At 31.5% G+C, this 22,358-nt stretch overlaps 1 protein-coding gene and 1 long non-coding RNA gene across 2 annotated transcripts; both read right to left on the reverse strand.

The window, feature by feature from the left end:
* Positions 1–6,880: 6,880 nt before the first annotated feature.
* LOC112764917 (low affinity sulfate transporter 3) lies at positions 6,881–13,100 on the reverse strand. Its single transcript, XM_025810745.2, has 12 exons — positions 12,259–13,100; positions 12,113–12,161; positions 11,762–11,969; positions 11,396–11,588; positions 11,249–11,314; positions 10,923–11,153; positions 10,682–10,808; positions 9,898–10,184; positions 7,799–7,992; positions 7,590–7,678; positions 7,427–7,503; positions 6,881–7,328 (listed from the first exon to the last, which is right to left on the reverse strand). The coding sequence occupies exons 1-12, from the start codon at positions 12,538–12,540 to the stop codon at positions 7,182–7,184; spliced, it is 1,950 nt and encodes a 649-aa protein (XP_025666530.1). The 5' UTR covers positions 12,541–13,100; the 3' UTR covers positions 6,881–7,181.
* A 2,879-nt stretch (positions 13,101–15,979) lies between these two features.
* LOC140181066 (uncharacterized) lies at positions 15,980–20,721 on the reverse strand. The gene is made up of 2 exons (XR_011875681.1): positions 20,278–20,721; positions 15,980–16,554 (listed from the first exon to the last, which is right to left on the reverse strand). It is a non-coding gene; the product is annotated as an uncharacterized lncRNA (long non-coding RNA).
* Between the last annotated feature and the right edge of the window lie 1,637 nt (positions 20,722–22,358).

Genomic DNA, 22,358 nt, shown 5'->3' on the forward strand with positions numbered 1-22,358 from the left:
TTTTGGAAAAATCACGAAAATAACAATATTTTTAAAATTCATATATTTGGAATTTATATTAAATCTTTTTTGACAACCATATGACTTGTAAATTGTTGGACTTGCTTGCATTCTTTGTCTTAGGCCTAGTTTGGGTAAATAACTTAAATAAGTTCTTTTGAAAAAAGAGCTTACAACATAAGGACTTTTATTAATAGCAGCTTATAAATAAGTTGTTTTGTGTTTAGATATTTAGTTATAAAAGTACTTATTTTAAAGTTGTAGCGTTTGGATAAATAACTCAAAAAATGAATTTTTTTTACAGAAGAGAATGAATATTAAAATAACGATGATAACAAATACTTTCCAATATTGAATGTTGATTTTATATAACCTAATCACTAATATTGTGTATGATATGGTAGGTGAAAATAAAAAATAAATATAAAATGCGTGTCAATGTATATTTTGTTGCTGTTTTTTATTTTTTTTACTCCTATTAGAACTCTCTTCTCTTTTATTGAGGTCAAGAACTTGCTATAATTAACTATAAAAATAATAGCAAGCTATAAAATCACATATGAAAAAAATAAAATTAAAACTGAAATTTCATACCACAGTTAAATACAAACTTAATAATAAAAAATAAAGTGATAAAATGATAAAAAATACTTAGAAAGAATATATGCAGTAGGTTGTTCAATACTTCCATAAGATGAATTATTACGTGAAAATGGTGAGATTTGGAACATTGCATGAGAATGATGATGGAATTATGGTGGAAGGCCAGTGCTTCTAGCAGATCTTGCGTGAAAATGGTGGTGAAGGGTCAGTATTTTTCACAGAGTGAAAAAAGAAAGTAGATTTTTTTTGTTTTGAAATTAAATTTTTTTAAGTGGTAGAATGACTTATCGAAAAGTAGAGAAGTCATATATTTCTACTTTTAGCTTGTGCTACTTTTCAAACGGGCTCTTACAGAGATTGCTAATATATACATGTTAGGGTTTGCAAGTACATATTCTCAAAGTAGAAATTTGCATTCAATTATTTTACTTCATTTTTTGATTAGCCATTTGGTAAATCTCTCTGCTTTTGAGGTTCTCATGGGTCTCATCAGGCCCCCCAAAAAACAAAAATTGCGGTTCTCTTGGGTAAACAGTAATCCTTTTTTTTTTTTTTCCCTTGCTCCTTATTGTTGGGTCTTATTGCTTTTTCTTGAAGCTCTAACAACATCTAAAATAAGACCTTTAAAAAAAAAAAACACATCTTTTTCTTTTGGGAGGTTTAGTCTCATTTCATTACCCAAAAAAATAAAAAAATTCATATATGCTCTTAAGAAATTTTACATTAGACACTTTTGTTTTCAACTAAATTTTATTATCTTTGAGGTCCTTAAATTTTATTTCATAAGAGAAATAGGTCTCTTTGTTAATCAAAGCCATTAACTACTGACGGAGAGATCCAATGTGATTGTTAAGTAAGTGACGTGGCTATGGCAATATCACGTGTCAATAGCAGATAAATAGGTGTCTTCATTAAAAAATACAAAACGGCATCGTTTCTCCGTTACTCAAAACACTACATTTTAGTGGGATAAATAAATTTTCAACGAATGCCTCCCAAATAGGACCTATTTGTCTAATGACACAAATAATTAAAGATCTATTTGATTGATAATTATGATTATTGGGGACCAATTTGTATTATAGTATATATAATGAGGGATTGATTTGTCTAGATGAAATCTTTGGTTAAGTGACATAGATATATATTGACGATGCATGCATAAAGGCACACATATATTATGTAAGACTGAAATGATAAATGTAAAATTTAGTTAGAGACAAAAATGTTAAATGTAAAATTTTTTAGAAATCTATTTAAATGTATCTTTTTTATTTTTATTTTTTGAATTAGACAACCAAAAAAAAAAAGGCCAATTCTAAAATTGATTATCTCTTATATGATTCTTCATTGAAGGTTATGTGGGTCATGACCACATCATTTCATCATTTTTTCAAAAAAATCGTCAGAGGTGGTGGGAGAACACTCATGAGATATTTATTGTAAGATCTAGATCAAGGACAGATCTTTTCCATAACCCATCAAATATTTTATAAAAATATATATGTGAAACATTTTGATAGATTATGTATAATTTATTTGGCGAAAATTCCTCATCGTTTAGTTAGTATTGTGAGATCAACACCTACCTTCTTCATTCATTTTGAACTCAGCATATTGGTTGGCTGGTTGCTTTGCAAGTTTCAAGTTGAAGAAGTATCTTATTGATTTTTTTTTTGGGTTCAACTAGGTATCCTTTAAAAATCGTACAACATTCAGCCTTTTATTACAATAATTAAAAAAATTAAAACAAACACAACTAAAAATTATGAATAGATTTATTGTCTTTTTAAAATTAAATACACATTCAAAATACAATCTAAAAAAACTGAAATTTAAAATTTAAATTTTAAATTTTTGTTTCAGATTTAATATATTTAATTATTAATATATTATAATTTAAATACATATCTAAAAATCAAATTATTCAAAATTCAAAAATTTGATTTTAAAAATATAAAATAAACCTTAAACTATCAAATTATTAATTAAACTCGTACAAAATACTCAAAGAAGCAGAGAAGTCACGTTTGTGCCATGTCGAAAATTCCGAGGCGCACATGAAAAACTCAGAGGTGCACATCGAGAAGTCATCCTCCGCTGTCGTTCATCCTCTTCCGCGCTCATCCTCAACGCTGCCTTCCTCCTTTTCGGCGCTCATTTACAACGCTGTCTTTTTAATGTTTAAATTTAAATTTTAGATTTATGATTTTGGATGTGTTTTAAAAATATTTTCTGTATAACATCGTAATTTTAGATGTGTTACAATTATTTTTTAATATTTAAATTTAGATTTTAGATTTATGATTTTGGATGTGTTTCAAAAATATTTTCTGTATAACTTCATAATTTTAGATGTGTTACAATTATTTTTTAATGTTTAAATTTAGATTTTAGATTTATGATTTTATATTTTCTGTATAACTTCATAATTTTAGATGTGTTACAATTATTTTTTAATGTTTAAATTTAAATTTTAGATTTATGATTTTGGATGTGTTTTAAAAATATTTTTTGTATAACTTAATATTTTAGATGTGTTACAATTGAAAAAGAAACTACAATTGAAAATATTTTAGTTTATGTATATAATTATATTCGACCATTCATAATTGTATTATTAACATTTATATTGTATTATTAAAGTTGACTGATTTTAGATGTGTTTTAAAAATATTTTGTATAAAATATCATACTATCAGATGTATTATAATCGAAAAGTAACAACACAATTTTAAATTAATTGTTGATTATATACTTTATTTGCAACAACTTTATTAATAAAATTAAATAAGATCAACCTTGTTCCAATTAAATCAGCAGAATGTTTTTATGTTTAAATTAAAATATAATTAAAAATGTTGAACATGATATTTCTTAACAAATTACATAAACACATGTGTGGAAAATAATGATACATTTCACCAATGCAAAATGAGAGAGTGCTTCAGCTGGAAGGTGGTGATGGTCTTCACCAATGAAGACGAGATGGAGAATTCAGCTGGCAGCGTTCTTTTTGGTTTGGGATTCACTAATGCGTATGAATATCCCGTAGAATAAGGAATTTAAAAAACTGTATCTGTTACGTGAAGTTACTAAAGTAAAGCAAAATCACTGTAACCACCAATGAAGTGGGTGAGTTTTAAAATTTAAATTTAAATTAAAATCTAATTATAGATATGTATCTACAAAATAGAAATATGTTACACTAAAAAAATAATTAAATATTATTTAAATATAATTAAAGGCTGATTAATATTGTACAATTAGCATTTCCCTTTTTTTATATCAAGATACGTAAGCCAATAAGCTAAGTATTGGTGTTATAATGTTATTATATTCAAAGTTTCAACTTTTTAAATTTCAAACTAGGTTTCACGCAATTATAATTTCTTATATCATCTTTGAGAAATTTTGAAATTATTTATTTATTTAATTTAATATTATTTTATATATTCTTAGGTCTTTAATTGATTTTTTTGCCAAAAAAAGACATTTAAATATTCAATATGTATATATTAAAATTGTTAATCTTTATTATTCTAACTATAAATTTTTTACATATTTTATATTTTATATATTCTAATTTTTTCATAACTATAATAATAAAAAATTAAAGAATTATAGTTTTTTTAAAGAGAAAGACTAATATTAAAAAAAAAGCTATGTCATTCTACTGTGTCAACATGTAGTAATAGTTTTATTACTCTAATAAATAATAAAAAAATAAAATATAAATTTCAAAAATTTAAAAAGTCACCTTTAATGAGTTTATCGTTAACTTTTTAGAATTAGATTTTGAGGACAATTTTAAATTTGACAATATCATTTAAATTAAACACATGAGATTAAACAATTTTATGTTAAATGAAATTTATATAAAAATATTTAAATAATTATTCTTTATTTAGTACAAATCATTCAAAATAACTTTAATATAATTGCTTTAATATTTTTTCTTTATAGTTAGAATGTTCATCTTCTAAAAATAATATATTATTTATTATTTTTTATTATGTATATTGGTCTTTTAAAAATTCTTTTCAAACTCCACCGTTGATCAAATGTTATTATTTAATTTGATATGGGCCGGTGGAAGCTGGTTGCTATTTTTAGAGGGGTCTAAAAATATCACATCTCATATTTGCTGATGATTTATTTTTCTTCTGTAAAGCGGAGAAGCGTCAAGTTTAAAATGTGATGGCAGGCTTAGAGAATTTCTGTAAAACTTTTGGGATGAAGATTAATTTGAAAAAATCTAAAGCGTTATGTTCCCGTAATGTTTTCACAACAAGAAAAGAACTCTTTATTAGGGTGTCATCCATCAGATTTATCCAAATTTAAGCAAATATCTTAGAATTACTCTTAGTCATGCTAAGTTGATCAAAGCATCTTTAAATGAGGTTTTGAATAACATCCGAAAAAGGTTAGCCAGTTGAAAAGAGTGTTTACTCAACAGGGCGGGTAGGCTCTGTTTGATCAATTCGGTTGTGGCTGATATTCCTACCTACCACATGCAAGTCTCTCTATTTTCTAAAGGAATAACAAACTCTATAGCATTCATGATGAGGACTTTTCTCTGGAAAGGTCATGCCAATGGTCGCGGGCTAAATCTTGTTAGTTGGAAGGTTTTGATCACCCCAAAGAAGTTTGGTGGTTTGGAAATTAGAGATTCATTTTGTGTTAATGTTGCTCTTCTTGGTAAGCTAGTTTGGCAACTATTTCATCACCCTCACAAGCTTTGGGTTCAGCTGCTGGTAGATAAATACCGTTGTTCTTTGGGTGACGAGTTCAGCCACTCGGCATCTAAAGGATCTTATGTTTGGAAGAGTCTATGTAAAACTTGGGATATTCTGAAGAATGGTTTTAAATGGTGCATTGGTGATTTGGATCAGAATTTTTGGTATTCTAAATGAAGAAAAGAGGGACAGCTTTGTAATGAGATGGATTATGTTCACATTAGATCTTTGGTCAGCTGGAAAGTGGTAGCTTGAGAAGGTTTATTCTCCTCTTCACCAGGTTTTGCATGACAACATTCTTTCTTACAATACGGATGAGCAAGCGGGTTCAGTGGTAGGCTGGACTTGGTTTGGAGTGGTGTCTAAGATTTATGATGCTCGCAATGACTACCTTTGTCTTTGCAAGAAGGTGTTTGGATGGGAGGAGAGAGGGAATTGATTTTGTTTTTGGCGTCAGCTTGTTTTGGAAAAGATTAAATTCTTGGCCTAGCTTTATCTTCGAAAAGCACTTCCCACTATTGTTTTTCGTTTAAGGAGAGGCCTGATTCCTTCAGATAGTTGCCTCAGTTGGTTGATTTGCCAGGAAATAGTTTTTCATTGTATTCGGAATTACCCAAAAGCCAAACTTGTTTGGTAGTCTCTAGAGATTTCCTATCTCCCTTTGGATTTGAAGAGTTGGTTCTTGTTCCTCAGCAAAGAGCATCCTTTTAGATTATTTTCTGATATTTGGTGGATTTGGAGAGTTAGGAATAATGAGATTTTTAATCATCAGGGGTCTTGGACACCCTTTAAAGTGACTCGTATGGCATTAGCCTTGGAGAAAGAGCTTCGGAATGTTTTTGAATTGCAACGAGTTTTTATTCCTTCTATGATTAGTTGCTCTTGGGTTCCCTCTTTATTGGGTACTTTTAAGATCAATTGTGATGCTAGTTATCCTGGTTCTGGTGATTGGATTGGTTTTGTCTGTGTTAGCAGGAACTGGAAGAAAAACTGCCAAGGTGGCTGCTTGGGAACGACTGAGAGCTGCAATATTCTTCCAAGAGAGTTGTTTGCTATTTGGAGAGGATTTCTGTTAGCTTGAGACTTGGGACAAAGAGATGTGATTTGTAAAACAGACTGTCTGAAGGTTTACAATCTTGTTACCAATTCTCATGATACTGCTGGTTGTGTAGATCCTTTGATACTTAAAGTCATCGATATCATGACTTGAAAGTAACGTGTTGATTTTCGCTTGATCCTGAGAGATACAAACACCGTAGCGGACACCATGGCAAAGACGACAATAAAATCGTACTCTCCGCATGTCGAGCTTTTAGTGCCTTGGAAAGAGTTTGAACTGAATATTCAACTAGATCGTCCTACGTCTTTTTTGTCCTTTAGGATTTTGTTTTTTCTTTTCTTTTATGTTTGGTTGTTTTTCTTTTTCAGTCACCAAAATAAAAAAAATTCCTTATTATTTGATTATCCATCTATGAGTCAACCGATGACATGACCTTAATTTTTTATGCAATTCATTTGATCAACAAATAAGAAAACAATTTTGGTAAAACTAGGTTCATATATGTCCCTCGAATAATTTACAATCTTGACATTCAATGTGAGATTGAATGATCAAAATTGACTCTTTTCCTATCTCTAATTATATAACATTATGATGCCCAAATTTAACTTGACATATGAGATAGACTCAATCTCATCACTCCAAACCGTACACAATCTTAAATGTCACTTACATTTTATGCTAGACTAGAAGATACTTTGATATAATACGCTATGTACTAAGATACTTCAATATAATTATGCATACATTATTATGTTACAAGAGACACCAAATCATCATCAAGCAGTGTTGACAAATCTAGAAGATAGACAAGCATCTACGGCTTCAGCAACAGTAAGAAAAACCCTTTCTTTTCCAATTTTATCAACAAAGTTTGCCACTTTAAGCTTGTGAATCACTACCCACCTTGGATTTACCATAGCCAACTGCAAAAAACACATAACAACAGCTCAAACTTTAAAACCAAATAGAAATTAAACATTCATGAGGCTTCAAGAAATAGAAAAGTTCATGTCATTGTTACTTCTACACCAAGTGAAAGCAATCTCTTATGCAGTTCCTCCAGTGCTAAGATTCCGGAAGTATCAACATTCGTGAGGTCTATCAAAGAGAATTGCATAGGGTCAATCATCATCGATGGATAGTTTAGCGTTTAGGATTTAGAGTTTATTAGTTTTAATACTCACCGGTCATGTCAATGATTATAGCTTGCAACCTTCCCTTAGCAGCTTCTTCAATGTTATCTTGTTCTTCATCCTCTACCCACTTCAGGATTCTGCCAACAAGTAGTGAACAATTTTAATCCCAAATAATTAAACATCATTTATTAATTATTAAGCATGTATATAGTCCATGTAACAAGTCATTATTTTGTGAACTTTATTAAATTTCATGCCTTTCTCTGACAAAACCGGCATTCGCAAAGCAGAGTGAGCCGGAGCTTATGCGAATGACCAGTATCCCAGGAATGGTTATGGCCATGGGATACTGGATAACATCGCAATAAGCTTCTGTGGTTGGAATTCTCCCTAGAATTTCAACACCTGGTCTAATTGATTGTAATAGTATCTTTGCAAATGAGATTGAAACCTGCACAAATCAAGTTAATTAGACATTAGTGGTTAACTAATCAAAGTGATTAAAAACCTATTAGCTAGTCACAGATGCAGAGGCTACCGTCTATAGTAAGTTGTTCAGGGAATATTAAAATGATAAGAATAGCATAACTCTTAATTGGTCCACACATTTTTGTTCTAATTCTAATTGGATTTTTGTGTTTTGTCTTAAAAGGAAAATTTGATTCTATTCTAAGAAGAATTTTAGTGGCCATACTATTCACTGAAAGTAACCATCATTGAAGACTATTGATTGGATATAAATTAAAGAAAAAAGGTTTGGGATTTGAAAATTGTCAAGACGAGAATCTTCATCTTCAATCCACATTTTTTATTTTTCATTTATTTATTTATCTATCTATTTTATGGGTCAGGACACCATCAACCCCACACTACCACACATATCAATAGTGGCTAGCAAGAAGAACAAGAAAAAACCCGCAATAATACAGAAGGTTTGCAAGTGTTCTAGAAATGTTAGTATTTTATTGAAACACTTGAAATATTTGAAAATTTTCCTAGAGTATGAGTTAATGGGCTAATGTATTGTGCATAATGCAATCATATAAAATTGCTTAATTATAAAACATTGATAGTTTGGGGGTGGTCAGCGACGGATCATAAAGTCAACCATGAAAAAGCTATGATTGGCTCAGATTTGTTGATTAGAGTCTACTTGCAAATTCCGACAAATAATTTTCAGCCATTCATGAGACAACACAATTATTTAGGTCAGATTATGATAGAGATGGAACCCACCAAGCTTTTCACTAGGCCAATTCCAGTTTCGTGTAAGACATAATTTCTGTCCTACCAAGCACAAATAATATAATTGAATGGTCGTTTGTTATGTTGCCTAAAAATATTGCCTAATTGTTAAAATAAATTAAATAATTAATTTTAAATTTAAAAATATAAAAATTAAATATTTTAAATATTTTAAAATTATTATAAAAAAATAATTTAGACAAATGTTAGATATCAAATAAAAGATACTATAGAATTGGCCTAATTAAAAACCTAACTCGCTATATGCAAGCCGAAAGGGCCCATTTGTCATGTGAATTATTTGTAGCTCATAAGACATGTGATTCTTTTTCACAAATGTTAGTAATCCGTAAATTTTAATTCATTTTTTAATATGTAATAATTCATTGATCCCTTTTAATATATATTTTTTATAATTATTTTATATGTATATAAAAAATAAATTATTAGTATTATTATTATAAAATATATTATAATATAAAATATACATTAAAATTATTTTTTTATAAAATACGTTATGTTATTTAAATGTGTTTATTATAACTTTTAAAAAAAATGTTTTTTCTTCTATTATTTGGTTATTTTTTAATTTTGTATTAGGGAATGCTTTTACTGTATTTAACTGTATGTTGTAATTTAATCAGGAGTCCAACATGATTTTAAAATTAATCGTTTGAATTTATAAAATACATGACTACTTTTTAAGAAACAAAACAAAAAAGTTACCACTGTCCTTAGCTTTTCATATAGCATACTAATCAAAGAAACTTATTTTCTACAGGATTAAGAGAAAAAACGACTTTATTGAAACGAACCAAAAAGTCAACCAAACATAATCTTAGTAATAGCTAGTATGAGTAAATAAAAACTAATTATCTATTTAATTATGCAGGTGTTAAGGTAGAAACTCAGGTACAGTCAACTTTACGTAAAGTTGATAACTGAGAGCCGTTAGATGAAAATTTAGTCAAATTATTCAAATTATTTAATGGCTCTTATTTATCAACTTCACGTGAAGTTGACTGCAGGGGAGTTTTCACCTAAATCAAAAGGTCAAAAACTGTTGAAAATTAAAGAAACAAAATATGGTGGAGGTAGATATGTAACTCACAGCAATAAGAAGACCAATCTCAACGGATACAAACAAGACTCCGAAGAAAGCACCAAGACATGCAAGAAAGTCGAATTTATCAACCTTCCATATGTGATAAGCTTCACCAATGTCTATCAACCCAGGCAATGCTGAGAGGATTATAGAAGCAAGTATTGCCATTGGAGTATAGTACAATAGTCTTGTAAAAAATTCCAAGCATAGAAGCACCGTTACCGCCATCACTATGTTTGATACTGCTGTTTGGCACCCTGCACTGAAATTCACCGCTGTCCTTGAGAACGAACCTGTATCAACAATAATATCTAAATCAGATTCGCCATAACATTGTCATGTCAGCATTTCCATTTACTTGGTATAACTATGAAGAGAGAGCATAGGGAGCCAGTGTACCATGGAGGTTTAGAGAAGTACTAAAGATATAACCATTAGTATTATCTTTTTCGATTAGCTGAAATTTTTGGGATGAGTAGTATCATGATATGGTATTAAAGTTCTAGATCCAAAAAGTCAAAAGTTCGGTCTTTGATGAACTCTAAAATCAGTTTAAATTTTTGGGATGAGATGTTTATTATCTCTAATATTCGGATGATTATTCTGGATAATATAAGTGATGTTCATTTTTTAACTTATATAGTCTATTGTACATATTATACAAATATTCCATTGACTCCCTACTCATCTATGAATATTAGAGATATTTATTTTCATGTGATGTAGTTATGTTAGATAATTTGACATGTTGACCTTATTTCCTAACATGATTTGAGATGTATCCACTCACCAGTTGACACGTAGCATGAAGTTAATGATCCTGCAATGTTCATGCAGCCCATTGCCAACATTTCTTTGTTCCCATCAAGATGGTATCCTTTGATGTTAGCAAAAGATCTACCAACAGCTATTGCTTCCTGAATCATATAGATAAGAATGAATAATTAATTAAATAAATCATCTTAGTTATTTCGGTTTATTCATAAATCAGCATAAAACGAAATGAAATTAAAGGGAGTGAATTAACACACGGTGAGAGCGATAATGGCAGAAATCAATCCAATTTTAGCAGCTTGTCCAACATGTGGGCCTTTTAATTGTAACTTGTGAACTGAACTTGGATTAAGCCCTCCTTGAACATGCTTTATTATATTAACCCCATGCTTATCAGCTTTTGACAAGAAAACAATCAAAGTTGACAGAATAACCGATAGAAGAGGAGCAATAGCTGGCAGCCAGAAAAGTTTCTTGTTCCTTCTGCCCTGAAAATATCAGACGAGTTTGACATCATCAAAATTTCAAATCAATTAATAAAAAAAAAGAGGTACTAATAAATAATAATTTCATTATTACTTACAATAAACCGTGCAGTCAAAAGGAAAATCAGGAATGAACACCCGATGACAAAGTTAAGAGGGGACCACTGTCAACCAAAATAAAACAAGTTATAATCATTTGTCAAATTGTGTATGTTACTTTATTTGAAATTCATACCTATACTCACTTTTTCTGAGGATGTAATTTGTTGATGGAGTGAAGCATAAACAGATTTCAAGACTGCTACTGCATCGGTTTTGGTAGTGAAGTGAGTGAGCCCCAACAACCCCTTGAGCTGCTGAAGACCAATAACAATGGCTGCACCTGCCATGAATCCCACAAGTGCAGCATGTGAAAGAAAATCCACTAGAAATCCCAACCTGCAATCCAAGATTTTAAACAATAAGCATCTCTTATTAGTACTATACAAGATTCACAATTTTACAACAGTAGTATTATGAGTGGACTCAAATCTACATATTATATAACATAATAAACACACAAAATTTATAGCTTGATAGTTAAAGAATCTGTAAGGAATATAACTTAGCACCTTAGAACTCCGAACGCAGTTTGAAAGATTCCGGCAAACAAAGTGATTGTAAAGACAAGGTTTCTGTAGTCATTTGGGTGAGCATCAGGATCTACCACTTTTGGAACCAGAGAAGATAGCAGCATTGACACAACCGCCACAGGTCCAATAGCAATTTCTCTTGAACTCCCCATTAGTGAGTAGATAACAGGAGGAATGACACTAGTGTCTGTATTAATATATGTAACAAATTCAGCATGTGCCCAAAGAAGTGGTCTTACATAAAAATATATATGGTTTTAAAATGCGGCTGCAAAATGCAATTTTGCTGTTGCAATTTAAAACTATGATTAGAAAACATTAGATACTCACACATGCCATATTGAGGATCAAGTTTGGCCAAATTTGCATATCCTATGCTCTGCATCATCAGATTTAAAATGAATAGAGCTAATAAAAATGTAACATTTTTTTCTTTTTCACATTGCTGGTAGTATAAAATGTTACACACTACTTACCTGGGGTATGCTGAGGCTGGCAAGAGTTAAACCAGATAGCAAATCATCCTTGAACTTGGTAGCTGAGTAAGTTCTGAACCAGCTAAGGATTGGGAACAAACTCGCCAAGAAGGAAACGGCGCGTCCGCTGCGAGTTTCCTTCTTGGATGAGGATGAAGAGAAAAAGAAGTTGTTACTGTTCTTCAGAGGACCAAAAAGCTTCTTGGTTAGAGGTGGTGGATTGGGAGAATTGAGCACCCATTGAGACCTCTCAGAAGATTGCTCTGTGGCCTCTGAACCCATGTTTTTGTTTTTGTTTGAAGTGTTTGGACGAACTCTGCTACAAAAACTGTGTACTTATATGTACATTATTATTGTTTGCTATGTGGATTGAATAACACAAGAGCCAGCCCCAGCATCATAGAACAAAGACAAGCTTAGTTGAAAATGATGTATGTGTCAATTTGCTTGAAATGGTTGATACTACAGAGCTTAGGTGGCTGTATTGGAAGAAAATTGAGAATTCGGAGAAGGGATGGTAATGGTATCAGAAAGTTGAGAAATGATTGAAGAATATAGTATATATATCATTATTAGATTAGATCCCCTTTTATATGCTATCAATTATTTATGTAATCTACATTGGGTGAATAATTATTTAATTAATTCAACATTTACAAGTATGGTAATATATATAAGTGATTATTATTGGGTACCATTAATTGCATTGCCTATAAAGCTATGCATATTCGCGTGGATTCAATTCTTACGGAGAAAACAAGGACTAACTTCCTAACTTTGCTGCACGGGTTCGGTAGTTTATTTTGGGTTTATGAATTAGGATATAGTACCCATTGTTATTTGTTACAAAAAGTACCTTTGGGAAATGCTTAAATTAACTCAAAGTTATGTTATTTTGGATTTTATAATTTTTTTACGACAAAACTAATTGGATATTTGTCTTAAAATATCGTATTGATTATTTAAACTATTTAAATATTTATTTTTAATTAATATTAATGATTTAAACAACCTTAATGTTAAATTTGGCATAAAAATATATTTTATTAAGTGATAATTACTATTTATTAAACTATCTTTTTTTGCCAAAATTTCTGTAATTTTGATCATATTCGTACTAAGTATATACTAGTTTTAATTTTTTTTTAAATTACTACTTGTTACTTATTATATATATATATATAAAATTAATTACCAATCAATCATAAAATAACATATATAAATATATACGACATATAGTAGTTGATTTTTATTAATTCGCATATAGTATTTTTGTCATTAATATGAAAATTTGCAAGTATATATTTTGTTTGTTTGCACAAAGATATCCATCAGGCCGGAAGTCCAATGACTAATCCCTCAGATACTGCAAAGGCATATAAAGTGAGTATCGAACCTGGAAGAGATGATTAAGGGACACAGACCTTCATCCATCTGTGCCAACTTACATTGGTTTTGTAAGTATATATAAAAGAGAAACTTTTCATTGTAATTTATTTATTTAACACGACTCTTTTAAAATTCTAACATTATATTTGTAGATTGTACTATTTACTTTGGATATGATCTAGCTCAATTATATATACTACTGGTGTTTACATGAGTCTTCTTCGAATCGAATAGTAATAAACACAAAAGAAGTAATCCTGTATATCTGGACAACTAAGTAACAAAAGATAGGCATGGACCACTTTATGCGAACTAGTGCGTGGACTAGCGAGAAAAATGAGTTCATTGAAAGCACGCGAAAATGTGCCGTGTCATGCGCATATATATTTGTTTTTAGCTTCTCCACGATATTTCCTAATCAAACAGATGAAGAACTAATACTGCATATATCAAGAACTAATACTAGATTCTATTAAATTCGAGGAATAAGGATATATTAGCGATCAAACTGTGTATCATCATAGAAGTAAAAAATATTTAAAAGATAATAAAAATTAATTAAAATTATTTTTTATATTTGTTAATTATTTTTAAAATAAATATATAATATTAAATATTATATACATATAATTATAAATATTAAATTAAATAAAATAATTTTAAATTATTATCTCCTTAATATTACTGGATAGAAAAATGCGTGGCGGAGCAGTTCACGTTACGAGGGAATGAAGGGTTTGTGGCATCTGCTGCTATATATATGGTCCCCCTCTAATCTACTCGCCATCGCTGTATTAATATTCTTCAATTCTTTCTTGTGTGATGATAGACATAACACCATGATAACTACTACACTCTTGTGTAAATACAACTTTTCAAGCCCACCCACTTACTATTATTATTCCAACCAGCGTTCAGGGATACAACTTTGAAGCAATACTTTGAGCCCTCTCGGTATCTATACATCAAGAGCATTTTTAAAGAAGAATGGTAGGAACCAGTAATTTTGGTATTTTGTAATTATCAATTGGTCATTAATAGTGTTTTTAATGGTGTTATATCTAATGGTGAAAAAATATTTACTTTTATTTTGATAGTTAAGTACTGGTCAGAAAACACAAAAGTTACTGGCTCCGTAGACTTTTTCATTTTTAAATAAGGTTACACATTTAAATATTTTTGTTAATTAAATTTAATTAAATTAGTTTAATATCAATAAAAATTAATTATGAATAATATTATTTTAAATTTTATTATTTAATTTGATTGAATTTGATTCATAAAAAAATTTAAATGTGTAATATTATTCAAATTTTTTTTGGTGAAGAGTAGAATTAGACAAAAAATAAAAATTATTACTAAATTTAAAAAGTAAAAAAGATGTATATTGCGTATGATAATTTTTTTAGTATATTTTTAATTTTATCTTAAAAGAATCAAAACTTTTTTTTTAATCATTGATGTATTTAGAATAAAAAATTTAGATGTACATTATGATTAGTTATTAAAAATAATTATTATGTATTTATATATAAATATATACGTATCTTAATTTATTTTTAATGTATATTTTATATTTTAATATATATTATATTCTAGTAATTAATTTTAGAGATTAATTTTAATGTACATCTAATACGATTATTTAAAAATTATATATTGTGTCGATTTATTCCCATAACAGATAAATCATATGATAGCTTATGTATAAAATATATTTACTATTGTCATTTTTTTAAAAACAATTTAAGAAACAATTTAAGATGTACTGGCCAAATTTAATTTTACTTTATTTGCTTTCTTATTTGTTTTATGAGAAAGTTTTGAGAGTCAAACTCCTAGCCAATATTATACTCAATATTTCTCACTTAAAATTGATTATTAAAAATAAATATCTAAAATTAAAAGCAATAAATTATCCAAAACTCAAGTAAAAGTATTTAAATATCAAATAAAATAAAACTAGTTTAAAATATAAAATTTATAGTTTATAATTTAAGGTTTAAAGTTTAGGATTTATAGCAGTTAGAGATAGCAGATGATCGATGATAGTAGGCCACATAATAGGCTATTGGAGGATATTAAACCAGAAATAGGACTAATAGTAGAAAAAAGAGTGAAACTAGAGAAAGCTAGTGCTGAAAGTAAATTAGAGGATGTTAGACCATCAGCAATTGAACCTAAGAGAATTAGGAAGAAACCTAATTGGATGCAAGACTACATTGTGAATTAATAAATAAAAACTACTATAATTTTATCTTTTGCCACTTTGACCAGTTAGTTACAGGATAGATATTATATAGTGAAATATTACAATAGAATAATTAGTTAGAGAAATTTCTGGGATCATTCTCATAGGAGTGAGCTCCCACTCGAATAGAAGTGTATCTTTCTTGTAATCCCTTTTCATCTTTTTTTTTCATTAATTCAATAATTCTACAGTTCATACAATTTTTTATCTACAATCTTATTTTCTAGCTTAACATTTGGTGCTCTCATTGAGAGAGATGACCATCCCTGATGAACTCACTTGGCAGACGGAGATTGTTGCACTTCAACGGGATCACATTGAAGTCTCAAGTCAAATCGGAGTCACCAATGCTTGGAATGGATGAGATGGAGCATTCTTTGCGAGAAATTTAAGGAATGATGAAAGATGCCTTGAAGATAAAGAGAATTCAACCAGACCTTGATGAGCAAGGACTGGCCACATAGCTCCAGAGCTCAGTGGAGCATTGGCTCCTCTCAAATCGTGAATCACATTCTCAAGATCGACCTTCCGTTGGTTGATGGAGAGAAAGTAGAGGGGTGGACATTCAAGGCCAAAGAATATTTCAAATGGTATTCAGTTCCAACCAAAATACGAGTATGTATGCTCTCTTTTCACTTCTCTGGACCTGCGTATTCCTGGTACAGATGGATCATCAATAACAATATAAGACATATCTGGGAGTCATTTCTGGATGTTTTGTTGGTTTGATTCGGTCAAAGCCAATTTTATGATCCGAAGGCGGCTCTTAAGGAGCTGAAACAAACTAATAGTATTGCTGAATATCAAAGTTTGTTTGAGAAAATCTCCAACCATGTGATAGGCCTCAGTGAAGAATGGTTAATATCCCTTTTTGTAGCTGGACTACAGGACTATCTCAAGTGTATGTGAACTATTGTTTGCCAAACCTACCACTTATGTTACTACAATTTTGTTAGCCAAGCTACATGTGAACAAAAATTCACAATCACAAATCCATCACATAAGAAACACACTACAACAAATATAACAAACACTACTATTTTTAATCGCCCCAATGCAACCACCCTAAAAAACCCCAACCTTAAAACCCAATTTTAACCCGATTTCAATTTATACGCCTAATTAAAACACCCACACAAACCGTACTCCACCCTTCAAGAAACTATCGACATTAGAAATTAAACTTAAAAGGAAGAAGGGCCTATGCTATCATTGTGAGGAGAAGTGATTTCCAAGGTATAGATGCAAAATCACTTGTTACCTACTCATTAGGAAGGAAGAAATGCAAGAGTTACTTAAGAAGTCAGATCCAAAAGTGGTGCAAATCCCCCCTGGTGGCCAGTTCGGTGGTAGTAGAACCAATTCAGCCAGAAATTAGCTTTAGTGCTATGATAGGACAGTATCAACCCACTACCTTTCGATTGAAAGGAATGTATAAAGGACAACTAGTGATGGTATTGATTGATGGAGGAAGTTTCTATAATTTTTGTGAAGGCTAGTGTTGCAGAAAAGTTATATTTTTCTATTACACAAACTACATCACTACAAGTTTTGAAGGGCAATGGAGATATAATAGAACGCAGGGCTGCATGTGAGGAGGTCCCTCTTATCATGCAAGGCTATCAATTTTTTGTTAGTATCTTTGTGATGGATTTATAAGGTGCTGATGCTGTCCTTGGGATTCAATGGCTTATGTGTCTAGGGTACGTCAAGACTCAGTATGGCTGCTAACCATTGAGTTTGTGGTGAATGGCATTTCCATAGAGCTTTAAGGGAAACATTTATTACAAGCTGAGGCTATTAGCAACAAGATGTTGCAGAAATTGGTGACTGCTGATGTTATGACCACCTTATATCATCTTAAAATACTTCAGATAGCAGAGGTAGGAAGCTAGTGAGTTTCAATTTCAACCGAGTTGCAACCCGTTCTTGAGGAGCACAGTGTAGTCTTAGATGAGTCCACTGCACTTCCACCGTATCGAGAGATTGATCACCAAATTCACCTAGTTCTGGGGTCTCAACTGGTGAGTGTAAGACCCTACAAGTACCCCCACTTCCAAAAGGAAGAAATAAAGATATTAGTAGCTAAAATGTTAGAGACGGGCATCATCCGTGAAAGTCAAAGTGATTTCTCGATCCCTATCCTATTGGTGAAAAAAAAGGATGGTAGTTGGCGATTTGTGTGGACTATAGAGCGCTCAATGTCATTACGGTTAAGGATAAGTTTCCTATTCTAACGATAGAGGAGATTTTGGATGAACTATTCGGTGCTGAATTTTTTTCTAAGATTAATATAAGATCTGATTATCACCAAATCCACATGAATGATAAGGCTATACTGATGACCACTTTTTGGACCCACCAAGGCCACGATGAGTTCGTAGTGATGTCATTCGAGCTCACCAATGCTCTTTCAACTTTTCAAGCAACTACGAATAAGGTCTTTTGGCCTTATTTACGAAAGTTTATTGGTGTTTTTTTTTTATGATATTTTGGTGTATAGTAAGACATGGGAGGAGCATCTCCAACACTTAGCTTTGATCCTCACCACTTTGGCTCAGCATCATCTTTTTGTCAAGAGATCCAAATGCCTCTTTGGACATGGCAAGTTGAATACCTTGGTCATATTGTGGGTGCTGAGGAAGTGAAGGTGGATCTCTTCAAGATTGACTCTATTCAAGCATGACCGAAGCCAACGACATTGAAGCAACTATGAGGTTTTCTAGGCCTAACGGAGTACTATCAAAAATTTGTTAAACGATATGCCCACATTGCGCACCTGCTCACCGAGTTGTTGAAGAAAAACAACTTCTTTTGGGGGGTAAGAGGCAAATCGAGCATTTTTTGAAGTGAAGACTCTGATGATTTAAACCTTGGTGCTAGCTCTTCCGAACTTTTCAAAATAGTTCACCGTTGAGACCAATTCATCTCAGATAGAAGTAGCTAGGGGTTGTATTATCCTAGGAGGGTCACCCTATTGCACACTTTAATAAGAAACTTAGCAATAAAATGATGCTATCATTTGCCTATCTGAGAGAGCTCTATGCCATCACACAAGCTATTGCTAAATGGCGTCATTATCTCTTAGGCAAACGGTTCACTATCAAAATAGATCATCAGGGACTCAGAGCTTATGTCTCAAGTGGTTCTCACTCTGAATCAGCAATACTATTTGACTAAGCTACTTGGATATGATTTTGAGATTCAATATCGACTGGGACGTTTGAATCAAGTTGCTGGCACTTTATCTCGTTACCCTAATATACTACCATAGGCAAACTTTCAAGCCATCTCCACAATGTAGAATTCTTTAATTCAATCATTGAACGATGCTAATGCGCATTGCAAGGAGTTCCAGAATTTGCACCAACAATTACAGGCGGGCAAACTTGACTTCGCGTATACGACTAAGAATGGAATTTTATTGTACTAAGCCGTGAGTGGGTGCCGGACTATCAAGGGATGAGTCAAACACGCCTACACGAACTCAACTCTTCGCTAATAGGTGGACATGGGGTTCTTAAGACCTATAAAGCTTTAAGTGACGTTTTTTTTTTGTCCCGGGATGAGGGTGGATGTGCAGCGATACATTGAGTAGTGCATAGATTGTCAAGTCACTAAATACATGCCGGCTAAAACACAAGGGTTGGTCCAACCGTTACCAATTCCATTGAAGTCATGGGATGAAATTTCATTGGATTTCATTGTGCAATTGCCAAAGTGAATTGGTTTTAATGCTATCTTAGTGATGATGGACAGATTTAGCAAGATGGGGCACTTTACCCCGTTGAAACTGGTTTCAGTGCCAAAGATGCAATGAAAGCTTTCACTACTTCAATGGTCAAGCTATATAGTTACCTTGCAGCTATGGTCTCAGACAGGGATCCAATTTTCATGAGCAGATGCTGGAGAAATTTATTTGAATTTAATGGAACTAAACTACATTTCAGTACAACATATCACCCTTAGAACGACAAATAAACTGAGGTTGTAAACAGAATGCTAGAACAGTACCTACGTGTATTCGCTTACTCATATCCCTCTTAGTGGGATTCCTACCTAGCTTGGGCAGATGGCTATTGACATGTCACCTCACGAACTATTCTATGGCTATGCTATGTGCTCATTACCAGGATACATTCTAGGTTTAGTTCAAGTGTTAGAGATGGATGACATTTTACGCGTTAGGAACGCTTTGGATAGGGAATCGCGTTTTACCCTGCAGTGTGCTCAGGAAAAAATGTGGCGACAAGCAGATGCACACTAGTGGAACAACAAATTTCAGGAGGGGGATTGGGTGCTATTGAAGAATAAATCATATCAGCAATTATCACTCACAAGGACTCAATATAATAAGTTGCGAAAACATTTTTATGAACCTTATCAAATTAAACAGAGGATAGGGAATGTAGTTTACTGTCTCGAGTTGCCACCCACTTATGTGTTGTACCCAATTTTTCATGTGTCTGTGCTAAAGCAATTTCATGGACCACTGCCGGTGGAACCTCTCTCGATGGCTGACTTGCCATATTCACTTCAACTGAATCCCTTGCAATTCTGGGATGGCGTCTTGTCACCAGTCGGACAGACCTCGCACCCAAGTTCTTGTGGATTAGGAAGGAGCTTCACGTGAGGAGACAACTTGGGAGGACATTGAGGAGTTACACATGTTGTTTCCTAAATCAGACCTTGTGGACAAGGTTATAGTGGAGGGAGGAATGATTGATAGGCTATTGGAGGATACTGGGCCAGAAATAGGACCAATAGCGGAAGAAAGGGTAGAATTTGAGGAAGCTAGTGCTGAAAGTGAATTAGAGGAGGTTGAGCCATCAACAATTGACCCAAGAGAACCATGAAGAAACCCAATTGAATGCAAGATTACATTGTGAATTAATGAATAGGGATTATTATAATTCTATCTTTTGCCATTTTGGCCAGTTAGTTACAGAATAGATATTATATAGTGAAATGTTACAATGGAATAATATAGTTAGAGAAATTTTTGGGATCATTTATGTAGGAGTGAGTTTCCATTCGAATAGGAGTGTATCTTTTTTGTAACCCCTTTTCATATTCTTCATACATCAATTTAAAAATTATACGGTTCATATAATTTCTTATCTACAATCTTATTTTCTAGCTTAGTACCACAGGTGGCATGCAGGGCCGATAACAATTGTGATGTCTAGTAATGGTAGGTGAAATTAAAGTGTTAGAAGAAAATATTAGAAAAAAAAAAGATAAAAGAATAATTTAAAAATTAAAATAAATATTTTTTTTATGTGTTGACTTAAATGAGTTGATTCTTTATTAGTTCTATAATCTTGTTCTTATTTCGTTTATGAGTTACAACATATTTACTATGTTACCATGCTTTCAAAATATGATCGAAATTGATAAATTTATAATTGTTTACAACCAGATTGAACCGACCAATTTAAATAAAAATCAATGATTTGACCAGATTGAAACTTTTGGATAGAATTGTAATCGACCTGATCAACAATGATTAAATTTGTTGAAAATCATCTTGTTCGCAACAAAAAGGGTTGCAGAATACCATAATATAAATAAATTCCTATGGAGGTCCACGGTGCACCACCAGTAAGGCATTTGGAATTAATTCCAAAATTGCAAGCCTTGGAATCAATTCGATAAATAATTTACTGTTTAAACCACTAATTCAGTCATCTAAGTACCTTAAAAGGAGTTGATCACAATTTAACTTTGACAAGTATTGATTTGTTACTCAATATAAATTATAATTCGATCTTAATTATCATTTATTTTTTACTTGTAATAGACATCTATTACCAATTTAATGACCATCATTTCTATCTTAATAACCAAACGGTCATAACATAAATATCATTTATTAATTCTATACTTATAAAAAATACTTTTTATATCTATTTGAGTATTTTTTGCAGGTATCCGCTCTTCGTGCATTCTTCTTCTTGCGGAAGTATACATTCTCTATAGATGAAGAGACAAACTTAATTCTCTCTACGGCGAGATATACCTTAAAAGTTCATTCATATAAGAACAAGTATGTTTTGAGTTGTGATTATTGATTTATTGCAATAACTTTCATCATCATTTATCAATTATTAGGTATGTATTTTTCGTAAAAGGAGAAATTGTAATTTATATAAAAACAATGAATTTTTCCATTCAAGCAGTTGATTGATTAGTGAATAAAAATCCTATTCCTTTTACAATAGTCAATTATTTTACAAGCAAAAGTTCAGTTTTTTTTTTTTTTTTTTGAAAGCAAGTAGCTCAACACAATAGCAGTGGAGCACCAAAAGTCACCCAATTCTCAAATTAAAACAACCTAAAAAGAAAAACAATAACCAAACTAATCCGTCCCCATGTCATCTCCGGCATAGCCATCAACAACTAAAGGGATCACCACCGCTCCACTCGTTAGCACTATTTGAAGACATGTTGATAATTT

Source organism: Arachis hypogaea, chromosome 17 (genome assembly GCF_003086295.3).
Source record: "Arachis hypogaea cultivar Tifrunner chromosome 17, arahy.Tifrunner.gnm2.J5K5, whole genome shotgun sequence".
Lineage (NCBI taxonomy): Eukaryota > Viridiplantae > Streptophyta > Magnoliopsida > Fabales > Fabaceae > Arachis > Arachis hypogaea.